General features: G+C 42.2%; 1 protein-coding gene across 1 annotated transcript in view; it reads right to left on the bottom strand.

Moving 5' to 3' along the window:
• Positions 1-353: 353 nt before the first annotated feature.
• The window catches only part of LOC126293636 (protein spalten-like), a 34,938-nt gene continuing 19,813 nt past the window's right edge, over positions 354-15,478 (bottom strand). Inside the window, exons 2-3 of the mRNA XM_049986910.1 lie at positions 5,692-5,820; positions 354-2,078 (exon numbers count right to left, since the gene is read on the bottom strand). Coding sequence (XP_049842867.1) covers positions 1,767-2,078; positions 5,692-5,820 — 441 coding nt within the window. The 3' untranslated portion in view covers positions 354-1,766. The remainder of the gene's footprint in view (positions 2,079-5,691; positions 5,821-15,478) is intronic.

The raw sequence follows: 15,478 nt of genomic DNA, 5'->3' as shown, positions 1-15,478 counted from the left end.
CAGTGTGGTTCTTAAAAACAAAACTCTTATGAATACAGCAAGAGCCTCACAAAATGCGAATCATAAGCTACACGTTTATGGCTGTAGTATTATTTTTATTTGGTTTGGCTCAAATGGCTCTGAGCACTATGTGACTTAACTTCTGAGGTCATCAGTCGCCTAGAACTTAGAACTAATTAAACCTAACTAACCTAAGGACATCACACACATCCATGCCCAAGGCAGGATTAGAACCTGCGACCATAGCGGTTGCTCGGTTCCAGACTGTAGCACCTAGAACCGCATGGCCACTCCGGCCGGCTTTGGTTTGGTATAGGTTCGGTTAGTGGTAGTGGCAGCAGTAGTAGGTGATTAGTAGCAGTAGTTAATTTTATTATCTTATTAAAAATTGTGACTGTAATAATACACAAAAACCTGTTTAACAAATTCTGTTGGCAGTTACGCAAATGTCTGTGGCCCATTGGTTGGTCTTGTGGCCCATCTCAAGCTCAGCCTGTCAAATTGAAGTAGTTGGAGTGATGATATTCTTTCAGAGTGACTGCCAATGGATATGTTAAAATTCATCTATATTTTGTTTTCAACTCTGCACAATTTCTTCATCTTTTTTTATTGACTACCTTCAGAGAAGTGAAGGATATTATATGAGGCCTTAATTTGTATTTTATTGTGATTTACTTTTCTCCTGTGTGATAAACCATTTGTCATGTGTAATAATTAATGTACCAGCTTGTGCCTGCAGTAGTATTAGTTATTTCACTGTTGATGGAATGATCCCTGCGCACAATAAGTCATTTTTTCTCTTCCATCCACACTTTTGCACTATCTCACTTTTTTAGGTTGACGGAGGGTACTGTAATAATATTTTAATAGGTCACAGAGATTGGAGAATGTGTTGTTCAGAGGTACTTTGGACCAGATGGCTGCGAGGTGTGTCATAGGTAGTCCAGTGCGTTCGTACCCCAGTGCTGCTAGATGACAGAGCTAATTGCACCTGTAGTCACCTCTGATTTGTGACTCAGGGAACATGGTAAAGTCTCTCAGTAATTCATGTTCTCTTTTACTACATGCCTACCACCTTTATTGTGTCTTTTTAATTTTATTACTAACTACTACTGCATTAATTGATGAGTACGTCAATGTTAATGTAAATACATCCATTTTGATTGGTACTTCCACATGTTACTATTTCTGTTATGCAACCAATGGTTTTTGATATTTATCTACGTTATAATGATACATATTTCATACAAATATTTGAAAATAGCTTCACATCTGAAACTATGCAGTAGCGGAAGAAAGATAAAGGGATATTTTTATCCATCCAGTGACAGCTGGTCCGACAGAATGCTATCGTTTCGACAAAAAAAGCCTCTTCCGAGGTATCAGACCACTGTCTTCATCTATGCTGTGTAACATTCTAGAGTAAGCACATTTGTTCAATACTTTATTCCTGCCTTCCCCTGTACTGTATGTGAGGGATCTTTCACTAATGAAATGGAACTATACCTACTTTGACTGTCAGACAATTTGACTGATCCAGCCAATCAACTTCAGCAGCGAAGCACAGTCGATGTTAGTCACTGCTATAGATAGAAACATCACGATACTATTTTGAATTTAATTAAATGTTTTGATACCTCCTGTGAAAGTGAATGGTGCTCTGTTGCAGTGTAGCACACTTTATTTAAATGGGGTAAGACTTCTCTGTGGAGTGAGGAGGTGATGTAATTATGCGTATTTGTGGCAAGTCCAGCCCATCTTCTTCACTATTCGATAGTAGTTGCGTCGAGTTCTGGTTCTATGGCCTCTTCTGGATCTGTCTCACCTACAGTGCTTTCTGGTTCTTGGGGTTCCTCCGTGTCTGTCTCACCTCCAGCGGGTTCTGGTTCTTGTGTCTGCTGCAGTCCTGCTTTATTCCCACTTTCATCAGATTGGGGAGGTTTTGGATCTTCCCAGATGGTTGTTCCAGTTGGGGGTGTCTGGACTTGCAAGGGATCTGGCTCAAGTTGGGGTCTTGGGCCACCCTGCTGGTGTGGTTTCTTCTTGATCACCACAGACATCTTCTTCTTCAAGAGCACCTGTGAAATAGAACAGATGTGGTCAACATGTGGAAGGAAATGTTAGTAGCGAAACATACAAGTCTATTTTATGCATGGGATCTTTGAGTAAGAATCCATTGCAACTGAACCTGTTGTTGGGCTGAATTACAAACAGCACAAGCCTTACCCACCCGGTTAGTGGCAATACCATAACAGTCACCTATCTTACATTTCCAAATGTTTTTGACAAAATTGTCTATGATAGTACCTTGATACATTTTATGAGCAGAACTTGTTGACTTTGACATCTATACTCCTTAAACCATTCAGTGGCGTGTGGCGCAGGTGTTTTTGCTATGACTATCTTTTTCTCACTGCCTTGTTCCATTCATGAATGGCGCTCTGGGAGCATGACGGCAGTAAGGATTATCGAACGTCGTTGTTGTGGTCATTTTGTTGAGTGCTTGTGCAAGGAAGTAATATGTCGTCCAACTATTGTTGGAATGTACATTGTGGGGGTACAGTTTTTATTATTTATAAATATTTATGTATAATTGTTAATTCTGTGTTACTTTTTTGACTACCCTATACGTGTGCGATGTATACAACTTAACTTATGACAATGGCAATTTGTAACAGACCACCGTGACAGTATCAGTCCACACGCAAGCACTGCGATATCTGCGACAGTCCGACGACTTGGGTTCACTGTCACTGATTAACCTCCTTACAGTCCCGACTTGGGACCGACCTGTTTTCATGTGTATCCAGAACTTAAAGAACACATTAGAGGACTTCAGTTTCATAGTGATGAAGCAGTGCAAGTAGAGGTGAGAGAGCAAACTTTATATAGTGACGGTATCAACAAACTGATCTCACATCAGTAGAAATGTGTTCAGCACAAGGATAATTATGCTGAGAAACAAATGCATAGACATGAAGAATAAAGAAATAGAATATTAATAAAGTTTTTATTTAAAAATCTTTAATAGTTTTCACATTAAAAATATGGAGGCATTCGTTTTCCGAATACCCTCATACAATATTATAGCTCAAATGAAGTTCTCAAAATGAGGCGGTAGAAGCAATGGGTCTATACCTGTATATGCTTAATTGTTATGTGTTTTTGTTTTTATCTTCTTTTATTTGAAGTTAACACATACATTGACACGAAGAAAATCGAAACACCAAAAAAACAATTAATGTAGAGTAATGAAGTACTTTTGTCTAGGTAACATATTTAAGTGATTAACATTTCAAGCTCACTGGTTAAAGCAGACGTTAGAAAAGCTGTTACATATGTGCAATGCTGGTACCTTAATAACTGGTGTAACCACCAGAATGTTGAACACAAGAATGAAATGTGCACACATTGTGATTTACGGGTGCAGGATGTCAGTTTGTAGGATGTTTCACGGGTGTTGCACTTAGTCAGTCAACATAGAGATGGTCAATGTTGTATGTGTATGATGCAGGAGTTGTCATCTGATGATGTCCCATATGGATTTGACTGGGGTCAGATCTAGTAATCGAGCAGGCCAAGGCGACAACTTTGTAGAGCATCCTGGGTTGCAATAGCAGTATGTGGACGAACCTTATCCTGTTAGAAAACACCTCCTAAAATACTGTTCATGAATAGCAGCACAACAGGTCGAATCACCTAATTGACATACAATTTTGCAGTCAGGATACCTGGAATAACCACGAGAGTGCTCCTAATGTCATAGTAATGTCATAGTAAATCGCATTCCAGGCGTAGATCCGGTGTGTCTAGTACACAGACAGGTTGGTTGCAGGCCATCAACTGACCACCTTCTAACGATCACTGGCACTGAGGCAGAATCAACTTCCATCAGAAACCACTACCAACATCCATCCGGCCCTCCTGTGAGCTCTTGGTAACACCGCTGAATCCAAAATGATGGTGCTTGTGATCAATGGAATTCGCTCTACAGGGCGTCTGGCTTGCAGCTGTCGCTGAAGTACCCAACTTGTAACAGTTCATTGTGTCACTGTGGTGCCAGCTGCTGCTCAAAGCGCTGCTGCAGGTGGAGTACGATGCGCCAGAGGCAGACGTCTTCCCTCTCGGTAGTGCCACGTGCTCGTCTGGAGCCCAGTTTTCTTGCAACCGTTCCGACGACTATTGCCACCAGCAATCGTGTGCAGTGGCTGCATTCCTGCCAAGTCTTTCTGCAATATCTCAGAAGCAACATCTATTTTCTCGTACCCCTATTACACGATCTCTTGAAGCTCACTGGGGTGTTGATATCGGCGTCATTGTCGCTTTAAAGCCATTCTTCACTAAAATCAACTCAAAGCTGACTAACGCTGACACTGATTACAACGTGTATTTAAAGCAAACCTGATTTGCATCCTTATAGTGGCGCTAAGAACGGCACTCCTATGCGATTGGCCTGGAAACTGAACAAACATCATCTTTCAGACGTAGAAACGTGCATCCCAACGTCGCACAACTCCTTCTTGAAGTTGCGACTTTTTTTTTCGTCAGTGTATAATCTGTTGTTGTTGTGGTCTTCAGTCCTGAGACTGGTTTGATGCATCCCCGGGTTCCCGGGTTCGATTCCTGGCGGGGTCAGGGATTTTCTCTGCCTCGTGATGACTGGGTGTTGTGTGATGTCCTTAGGTTAGTTAGGTTTAAGTAGTTCTAAGTTCTAGGGGACTGATGACCATAGATGTTAAGTCCATAGTGCAGAGAGCCATTTTTTTGATGCATCTCTCCATCCTAATCTATCCTGTGCAAGCTTCTTCATCTCCCAGTACCTACTGCTGCCTACATCCTTCTGAATCTGCTTAGTGTATTCATCTCTTGGTCTCCCTCTACGATTTTTACCCTCCACACTGCCCTCCAGTATAAAATTGATGATTCCTTGATGCCTCAGAACATGTCCTACCAACCGATCCCTTCTTCTAGTCAAGTTGCGCCACAAACTCCTCTCCTCCCCAATTCTGTTCAATACCTCGTCATTAGTTATATGATCTACCCATCTAATCTTCAACATTCTTCTGCAGCACCACATTGCAAAACTTTCTATTCTCTTCTTGTATAAATTGTTTATTGTCCATGTTTCACTTCCATACATGGCTACACTCCATGCAAATACTTTCAGAAACGACTTCCTGACACTTAAATCAATAGTGGATGTTAACAAATTTCTCTTCTTCAGAAACGCTTTCCTTGCCATTGGCATTCTACATTTTATATCTTCTCTACTTCGACCATCATCAGTTATTTTGCTCCCCAAATAGCAAAACTCCTTTATTACTTTAAGTGTCTCATTTCCTAATCTAATTCCCTCAGCATCACCCGACTTAATTCGACTGCATTCCATTATCCTCCTTTTGCTTTTGTTGATGTTCATCTTATACCCTCCTTTCAAGACACTGTCCATTCCGTTCAACTGCTCTTCCAAATCCTTTGTTGTCTCTGACAATTATAATGTCATCGGCGAACCTCAAAGTTTTTATTTCTTCTTCAGACCTAAATAGAGGTGGCCAGACGTTCGCAGTAAATTATCTGTGGGAGAAGACGCCTACACGTGGAAGGAAAACGTGGGCCCAGTTGCTAGGGGTGCAGCAGGCAGGCAGTGGCAGCCGTAGCTGGAGCCGTCTGTGGGAGCGCGCGGCGGCCTACCTTGATAGCCCGGGCTGCATCTTCACTGGACAAGTCCGACGCATCGGCTTGAGCTGCAGCATCGTCCGCTGTCGCAGCGGTGGCGGCGACACAGTAGAGTAACGCCAAGGTGCCCAACAGCAGCATTGCCTGGAAAAACACATTGCTGCAGTTTAACATAAAGTTTGTTGAGTAACTGACAAGCACACTGAAGCTCCAAAGAAACTGGTTATAGCGTCCTCAGCGCTATATTAAGAAAAGACTTAAAAAACAGTATTTATAAAGAAGATACATTTAAAATTTGAATTATAAGTGGACACTAGCCGCTCAGGCGAACATAAAGTTTTCTCCGTAATATAATAATTTCTCTGCGTAACTTTCGAGGGCAATGAAAAATAACAAAATGATCTAAAGAGACGACAAGATACGCTCTTTTGTTAATTTTGTTAATTTTTTAGTCGTCTTCACTTCTTCTCTTGTCTTGGTTGCGTGTAGACGGACATCTTGCGAGTGCTGGCAAATGTAAGCATATTTGTGCTAATTAAGCAAATAATATTGACTTTGATATATTACTAATTAAAATGAAACAGCTGAATTTCTCAAACAGCGCAATACACTGGTTCGACAGCTACCTCAAAAACAGAAGTCAACAAGTCATTTGTGGGTCGGAAAAGTCATCATGGAAAAACGTGCGCTCTGGAGTTCCCCAAGGCTCCATCCTTGGTCCATTACTCTTCTCACTGTACATTAATGATATTTCTTCAGCGATTCACTCCTGCAACTACCATCTATATGCCGGCAACATCCAACTGTACATAAGTGCAAGCCCCAAGAACATTGCTGACGCAGTAGCGAGTATGAACGCAAATCTTTGCTCTGTTTCTCGATGGGCACATAACCTAGGTCTGAAACTAAATCCCAAAAAATCCCAGGTCATACTTATATCTCATCCAAAGTTAATGAGCCGGCACTTTCGCGAAACAGTCCCTCAAATACTCCTCAATAGTACCCAACTACCATACCAAAAAACAGTAAAAGACCTTGGAATAATCTTGGATGAACACCTAAACTGGGAAAAACAAACAGTCACAGCTTGTCGGAAATCGCTCTCCTCCCTACATGCAATTCAAAAATTTAGAAAAATATTTCCAACCCATGTTAAACAAAAATTAGTCCAAACACTAGTCTTGCCTAATCTTTACTACTGTGATGTAGTTCAATACAGCACAAATAGTGAAAATTCTATATGCCTCGAGCTAGTGGTGGATTATTGCGTTAGATACGTGTGCAATATTCGGTTGTATGATCATATCAGTCCTTCATACTCCCAGCTAGGTTGGATACGCCCACATAAGGCACGCGATCTCCACAAGATGTGCTTACTTCATCAATTTCTTAGCCACTGGTGTCCCCAATACTTATATTCTCACATTAAACACCTATCATCATTCCACAATCGCAATACCAGATCGGATACATCTAGCATCTTGGCCGTGTCTTAACGTAACACAAAATCTTTCTCCGTGTCATTCTCCATCTCAGCCATACGACTATAGAACGCGCTCCCCTGTGATCTGCGTCTTATCCAGAACCACTCAACATTCAAGAGGGAACTCAAAACTTACATATTAGGAACGGTATAGCCACCATTGTTGTGCCCCTCTCATCTCTTTCTTTCTCCATCACAGCTTCGAATTTTACCATTCTATTTCTCTTGCTCTAACCTATCTACCTCTTATATATCTCTTTCACCCCATTCTATCGTCTTATGTCTCTGCTCGATGAGAATAACTCACAAGCTGCAAGAACATAACGAGAAAATTCCCAACTAACAATAGGACTGACATTCACAAAAGAAAAGTATGTTTACTTTCATATACATAGTCATTACTATTATTATTATTATTATTATCATTATTATTCTTGATTGTTATAATTATCATTGTACTACTGTTATAATCTTTTTTCTTCTTTAACATCAATACTGTATAATACGTTATATGTCCTTAATGTTCTGTAGAAACTGTAACTCGTTCAATCTGAGTATGCCTGGTTAGGTTAAGAGAGGGCCTGAAGGCCCTAATCTTGCCAGGTAAAATAAATGCATAAATAAATAAATAAACAAATAATATATTGATTTAATATTATTGTGCACTTTTAATTTGTAAGAGGTGATCCCGATTTCATGTCCGCCTTCCTTGAATTAACGTGCATTCGAGTAATTTACAGTTCAACAATCGCAGCGGCCAATGCAGCCAACGACACCATTACGTGGCGATATTAACTTAAGCGGAAGCGAAAAACTCGCCCGCCGTAAACACAATATACATTTTTCTCCACAGCAATCCGACGTTGCAGAAATACGTAGCTTTAAGTTTCTTATTTTCAGTACCATAGCCGAGAGCCAGCGCCAGGACTCCGACTACAATGCAATGGTTAGCGGAGGTAAGAAAAACTACTCTCGCGCGTGTGTGGGCCCCAATTGTAATTAATAACTAAAGATTTTTTGCTTTAAAGTGAGCTGACTAGCCGAGGAAATTAATATAAAAAGTTTACTCCATTGTTCAACTAATATGCTCATATCTTAAGATTCAGCGAGTCTAACATTCATTAACGTAACAAATAATTTTAGATTAATATTGTTAAAAAGGATAACTTCACAAAAGCATTTAATCGTAAATCAAAATTGAATGAAATATCATTTTTATAAAGGCCCACCACGTAAGTAGGCAACAATCAATATAATAATTATAATAATATATTAAATTACGACGGCCGACGCACGCGAGATGGTATAGGCATGCGTATTCAAATACAGAAATATGTAAACAGGCAGAATACGGTCCTGGGGGCGGCAACGCCTATACAGGGTGTTACAAAAAGGTACGGCCAAACTTTCAGGAAACATTCCTCACACACAAAGAAAGAAAATATGTTATGTGGATTTATGTCCGGAAACGCTTACTTTCCACGTTAGAGCTAATTTCATTACTTCTCTTCAAATCACGTTAATCATGGAATGGAAACACACAGCAACAGAACGTACCAGCGTGACTTCAAACACTTTGTTACAGGAAATGTTGAAACGTCCCCTTAGAAAAATTATACAAGACTGGTCTATGTGAAACGTCTTCTTTGAACAATTATACAAGACTGTGCTTAAACTGAAACACAATATTTTTGGCGCAACGCAATCTGACTTCCAAAAATCCCTACGAAAGAATGGCCCTGATTCACAAATCACTTACCTCACAAAAATCTTCGTTACTCAAGCTACTGCAATACAGCGAGCGCCACTACTACCAGTTAAATAAAAGATTCAAACAACTGAAGGCACTAACTACTGATAGGTATAGTTAGCAAATGAAAGATTTTAATAGAGAAAAAACAATGTATTTACCTCACTAGTCATAATATATATAGCAGTTCATGACACCAATTCTTACAAATTCCAAAACTCCGCCATCTCTCTCCCCACGTCCACCACTGCTGGCGGCTCACCTCCAACTGCGCAACGCTACGCGCTGTTAGCATCCAGCTACCGCTGCCCAACACTACAATGGTAGACAACAATGCAAACTAAACGCAGACTGCGCACAGCACAGCCAGTGATTTTTCATACCGAGCGCTAAGCGGCGTTACCAATAAGAAAACCTAAACAGCCTACTTACAATGTTTAAAATGTCCTCCGTTAGCGAGGATACGTGCATCCACCCTACGTCGCATGGAATCCCTGATGCGCCCGATGCAGCCCTGGAGAATGGCGTATTGTATCACAGCCGTCCACAATACGAGCACGAAGAGTCTCTACATTTGGTATCTCGGTTGCGTATACAAGAGCTTTCAAATACCCCCATATATGAATATCAAGAGGGTTGAGGTCAAGAGATCGTGGAGGCCATGGAATTGGTCCGCCTCTACCAATCCATCGGTCACCGAATCTGTTGTTGAGAAGCGTACGAACACTTCGACTGAAATGTGCAGGAGCTCCATCGTGCATGAACCACATGTTGTGTCATACTTGTAAAGGCACATGTTCTAGCAGCATAGGTAGAGTATCCCGTATGAAATCATGATAACGTGCTCCACTGAGCGTAGGTGGAAGAACATGGGGCCCAATCAAGACATCACCAACAATGCCTGCCCAAACGTTCACAGAAAATCTGTGTTGATGACGTGATTGCACAATTGCGTGAGGATTCTCGTCAGCCCACACTTGTGGATTGTGAAAATTTACAATTTGATCACGTTGGAATGAAGCCTCATCTGTAAAGAGAACATTTGTACTGAAATGAGGATTGACACATTGTCGGATGAACCATTCGCAGAAGTGTACCCGTGGAGACCAATCAGCTGCTGATAGTGCCTGCACACGCTGTACATGGTACGGAAACAACTGGTTCTTCCGTAGCACTCTCCATACAGTGACGTGGTCAACGTTACCTTGTACAGCAGCAACTTAGCTGACGCTGACAGTAGGATTATCGTCAACTGCACGAAGAATTGCCTCGTCCATTGCAGGTGTCCTCGTCGTTCTAGGTCTTCCTCAGTCGCGAGTCATAGGCTGGAATGTTCAGTGCTCCCTAAGACGCCGATCAACTGCTTCGAACGTCTTCCTGTCGGGACACCTTCGTTCTGGAAATCTGTCTCGATACAAACGTACCGCGCCACGGCTATTGCCCCGTGCTAATCCATACATCAAATGGGCATGTGCAAACTCTGCATTTGTAAACATTGCACTGACTGCAAAACCACGTTCGTGATGAACACTAACCTGTTGATGCTACGTACTGTCGAGTAATGAGTCGCATGTCAACACAAGCACCGAAGTCAACATTACTTTCCTTCAATTGGGCCAACTGGCGGTGAATCGAGGAAGTACAGTACATACTGATGAAACTAAAATGAGCTCTAACATGGAAATTAAGCGTTTCCGGGCACATGTCCACATAACATGTTTTCTTTATTTGTGTGTGAGGAATGTTTCCTGAACGTTTGGCCGTATCTTTTTGTAACACCCTGTATAAGACAGGTGTCTGGCGCAGTTGTTAGATCGGTTGCTGTCGCTACAATGGCAGGTTATTAACATTTAACTGAGTTTGAACGTGCTGTTATAGTCGGCACACGAGCGGTGGGACACAGCATCTACGAGGTAGCGATGAAGCGGGGATTTTCCCGTACGACCATTTCACGAGTGTACCGTGAATATCAGGAATCTGGTAAAACATCAATTCTCAGAAACCGCTGCCGCCGGAAAAAGATCTTACCAGAATGAGGCCAACGATGATTGAAGAGAATCGTTCAACCTGGCACAAGTGCAACCTTTCCTCAAATTTCTGCAGATTTCAATGCTGGGCCATCTACAAGTGTCAGCGTGCGAATCATTCGGCGAAACATCATCGAAATAGGCTTTCGGAGCCGAAGACCTGCTCGTGTACCCTTGATGAATGCATGGCACAAAGCTTTACGCCTCGCCAAGGCCCGTGGACACCGACATTGGAGCAGATCTTGAAACATGTTGCCTGGTCGAACGAGTCTCGTTTCAAATTGTATCTAGCAGATCGATGGGTATGGGTATGGAGAAAACCCCATGGACCTTACATGTCAGCAGTGACCTGTTCAAGCCGGTGGTGGTTGTGTAACATTGTGGGGCGTGTGCAGTTGGAGTGATGTGGGATCCCTGATAGGTCTACATACGACTCTATGTAAGCGTGGCCTACACATACGTAAGCATCCTGTCTGATCACTTGCATCCATGTCCATTGTGCATTCCGACGGACTTGCGCAATTCCAACAGAACAATGCGACACCCCACGCCTCCAGAATTTATTACAGAGTGGCTCCAGGAACACTCTTCTAAGTTTAAACACTTCCGCTGGCCATCAAAGTCCCCAGACACGATTAAAGTCGTGCTGTCAGCTAGTTTCGCGCGTGAGTCATTATCAAGCACATTTGCCATGTGATGTATTACATATCGTGCTCATCACGATTTTTTATATCGCATACATAAAACTAGAGGCCGCATACGACATAGAGGAATGTGATGATCGTGATGTTATACATCACATAGCAAATGTGCTTGATAATGGCTCACGGGCGAAACTAGCTGATAGCACAATTTTAATAAAGCGCGATACAGCCTACAACGGACAATGTGTTCTTTTATAAGACATTTAGCGGCTGTGGATCCCCACGGAAGCAAAATCATCAAAATATGTGACACAGATGGCCGTATCTTTTGACTGCATTGACTTAGAAGCTTCACTTCACCGTTGACCTTACTATGGGACATAAATTTCAGCCTGATATGTCTACCCATTTAATGAGAAAACAGTCGGACAGGCAGATAGACAGACGGTCGGTCAACAAAGTGGTGTTGTAAGCGTCCCGTTTTTACAATTGAAGGTACGGAACCCCAAAAATGAAGACACACTGAGAAGAATAGGAGAAGACAAAGAAGGAAACGAAGCCGAATTGGACATATATTAAGAAAGTAGGAGGGGGCTTATAAAAACAGTCTTAGAGGTTTCCAGAATGAGATTTTCACTCTGCAGCGGAGTGTGCGCTGATATGAAACTTCCTGGAAGATCAAAACTGTGTGCTGGGCCGAGACTCGAACTCGTTACCTTTGCCTCCGTGGGCAAGTGCTCTTGTCAGGGCAAGTGCTCTGCCAGGAAGTTTCATATCAGCGCACACTCCGCTGCAGAGTGAAAATCTCATTCTGGAAACATCCCCCAGGCTGCGGCTAAGCCATGTCTCCGCAATATACTTTCTTTCGGGAGTGCTAGTTCTGCAAGGTTCGCAGGAGAGCTTCTGTAAAGTTTGGAAGGTAGGAGACGAGGTACTGGCAACAGTGAAGCTGTGAGGACGGGGCGTGAGTCGGGCTTGGGTAGCTCAGTTGGTAGAGCACTTGCCTGCGAAAGGCAAAGGTCCCGAGTTCGAGTCTCGGTCGGGCACACAGTTTTAATCTGCCAGGAAGTTTCAGTCTTAGAGGTGTACGGTAAAGGTTAGAGGAGGCGAGGAGGAAGAGTTTTCAGATCCTGGGCAATGTGGTGGGCGACGCACGTGCAACAACGTTAAGAAGGAAGCAATTATTTGGAGGCACAAAGGATCTGGAAATTTAGCAGAAAACTAATGATCATTGTTTTTGTTTTTTTTTTGTTTGTTTAGGGCGCAAAAACAGCTAAGATAATACGCTGTCATGTGAGAACTGTAGAACGTGAAGATGAAAAAGCAGCTAAAAGCGGCTACACGATAAGCTCAATCGACGGAAGGAAAGACAGGTAAAAACCGTGACTTTCTCACGGAGAAAGGGCCATAAAATACGCAATAAAGACAGTAGAGATCCTGAACTAAAGGTTAAATGTTCTTCGCCATATTGCCACGACAGATAGATAGTAATCCGCGGTCGACAGCCCGCTCGTCGTTCGCTAAAATGGCCAATAACTTAGACGACATACATCAGTCAGAACGTAGGTGCTTAAAAGAAGGGCATTCTGTCAGGAAACGGCGAACCGCACAATGAGCACAGGGTGGTGGGGGATCACTGTTTAACAAATGGCGATGGCTAAAACGACAGAGCCCAATACGCAACCTAGGATTTCCTCGCGCCGAGAGGAGGTCGGCCAAGCGTCTGGGAGAGGTTTGATAGCCCGGAGCTTGTTCCCGTGAAGGGAAGACCAGTGGTGATGCCAAAGTGACGCCGACACTGAGATGGTATAAGATGGACTGATGTGCAGATGCATAAGCGAAACACCCGTAGTCTAGTTTCGAACGGGTAAGGGACTGGTACAAACGGAGGAGGGTGGTCCGATGAGTTATTAGTGACATACTTCTTAATAAATGTGAATGCAATAGGTTTGTTTATAAATAAATAAGTCTTCTCCTACCAGTCACGATTTTTTCTTTATTTTACTATTCGCACGACGCGTTCCGAGAAATAATTCACATTTTCAAGTGCGTTTTCTGTGTGTATTAAGCCATTTATTTTGATGTCAGTGTGTGTGAGTGTGCTTCATTTTGTTGACTTTTAGGTTTTCTAATGGTCCATTTGTGTAGAGACTCACACACACTTTACATCACACACGACTTGGTGTACACTATACACATCGAAAATATCTTATATAAACAAAACAGTTACATAAATGGCTTAATACACACAAAAAACGCACTTGAAAATGGGAATTATTTCTCGAAACGCATCGTGTGGATAGTAAAATAAAGAAAAGTCGTGACTGGTAGCAGAAGATTTGTTTATTTATAAAGAAACCTATTGTATCTACAGTCGCAGGCTTTCAAAAACCATTTATAATGGATCAAATCAGATTAAATGTGAATGCCTATACATTGGCCATACACAAAATTCTGAGAACGATTTTATTCCGGCGTATAAACGACGTCAGCACAGTGACTATGGTGACAGCTTGAACTAACAACATTATTGTAAACAACAGACACGCATACGACCAGCCAATTGTGAGCAGGCAGTGTTAAGTAGTGGACGAGGAGACCTAGTGTATCAGTGATGTTGTGTCACAAATTGCAATGGAGCAACATCTCTAAATGAAGTGTTCAAGACATTCTCCAGAATGTTTTGAAGAAGAGAAAAGTGTGTGCAAAGTTAGTCCCCCACCACACCTCGACTCCTGAACAAAAACAGCTACCTGTGGATGCCCTCCACGATTCGAACTAAATACAAAACACGGAAAGTTATTTTTTTGGAAAAAACCGTCGTTTGTGATGAGACTTCGTGTTATTAATAATAACCTACCACAAAACGACAAAGTGCAGAATTTCACACAAAGAACCAAAGGCTTGGCGATACAACCGACATTCGATACTCAAGTTGGAAAACATCCCAAAGAAGGAACCTTCTGACACTTTCACATGGTTCTATAAGCATTGTATTCTCTGGATTTAAATGGAGGGAGACTGTATAACAGTTGAAGCATTAAAATCACCATCTTAGCTTTGGTCTATTTTTTATTAATCCAGTCTCGAAACTTTTGTACTGACGTGGTATGCGTGTGTTAGACAAGTGTTCTTTTAACTAGTGTCCCTTTCGTATCATTCAAAGTATCCATAATATTTGGGTGCCTTTTTCCTTACATTCAAGAAAGTAATTTTAAAAAGTAATTAATATTAATGCCATTACGAAATTAAAAACAGAATAACAACTATATGTCGCTCCGGCTTACTAATGAAGATAGTTGGTATGAAAACGACGCTAACAGCGAATAAATGTGCATATTTTGGAGGTCAGATGGCAATCTTTCAAACTCGACAGTTAGGGTACAACTACGCAAAGCGTCTTTGTAGCAGGCAGGCCATTCACACCGCTAGTGTTGTCCATCTGACACTGCATCCACAATAGTACGTATCAGTCTGTGATATACCTCGACGTGAGATGGACTCAGCCAGTCTCTGGTCGTCCTCTGCAGAAATACCGAGCCATGCTGCGTCTATAGCCGTCCATAATTGCGAAAGTATTGCCAGTGCGGGGTTCTGTGCCCGAACTGATCCCTTGGTTACGTCCCATAAGTGTTTGAGGGGATCCACGTTGGGCGATCTGAGTGGCCATATACAATATTGGCCATTAAAATTGCTACACCACGAAGATGTGCTACAGACGCGAAATTTAACCGACAGGAAGAAGATGCTGTGATATGCAAATGATTAGCTTTACACAGCTTTCACACAAGGTTGGCGCTGGTGGCGGCACCTACAACGTTGCTGACATGAGGAAAGTTTCCAACCGATTTCTCATACACAAACAGCAGTTGACCGGCGTTGCCTGGTGAAACGTTGT

Source organism: Schistocerca gregaria, chromosome 10 (assembly GCF_023897955.1).
Source record: "Schistocerca gregaria isolate iqSchGreg1 chromosome 10, iqSchGreg1.2, whole genome shotgun sequence".
NCBI classification, from domain to species: Eukaryota; Metazoa; Arthropoda; class Insecta; order Orthoptera; family Acrididae; genus Schistocerca; species Schistocerca gregaria.
This window is presented reverse-complemented; position numbering and strand designations above follow the sequence as displayed.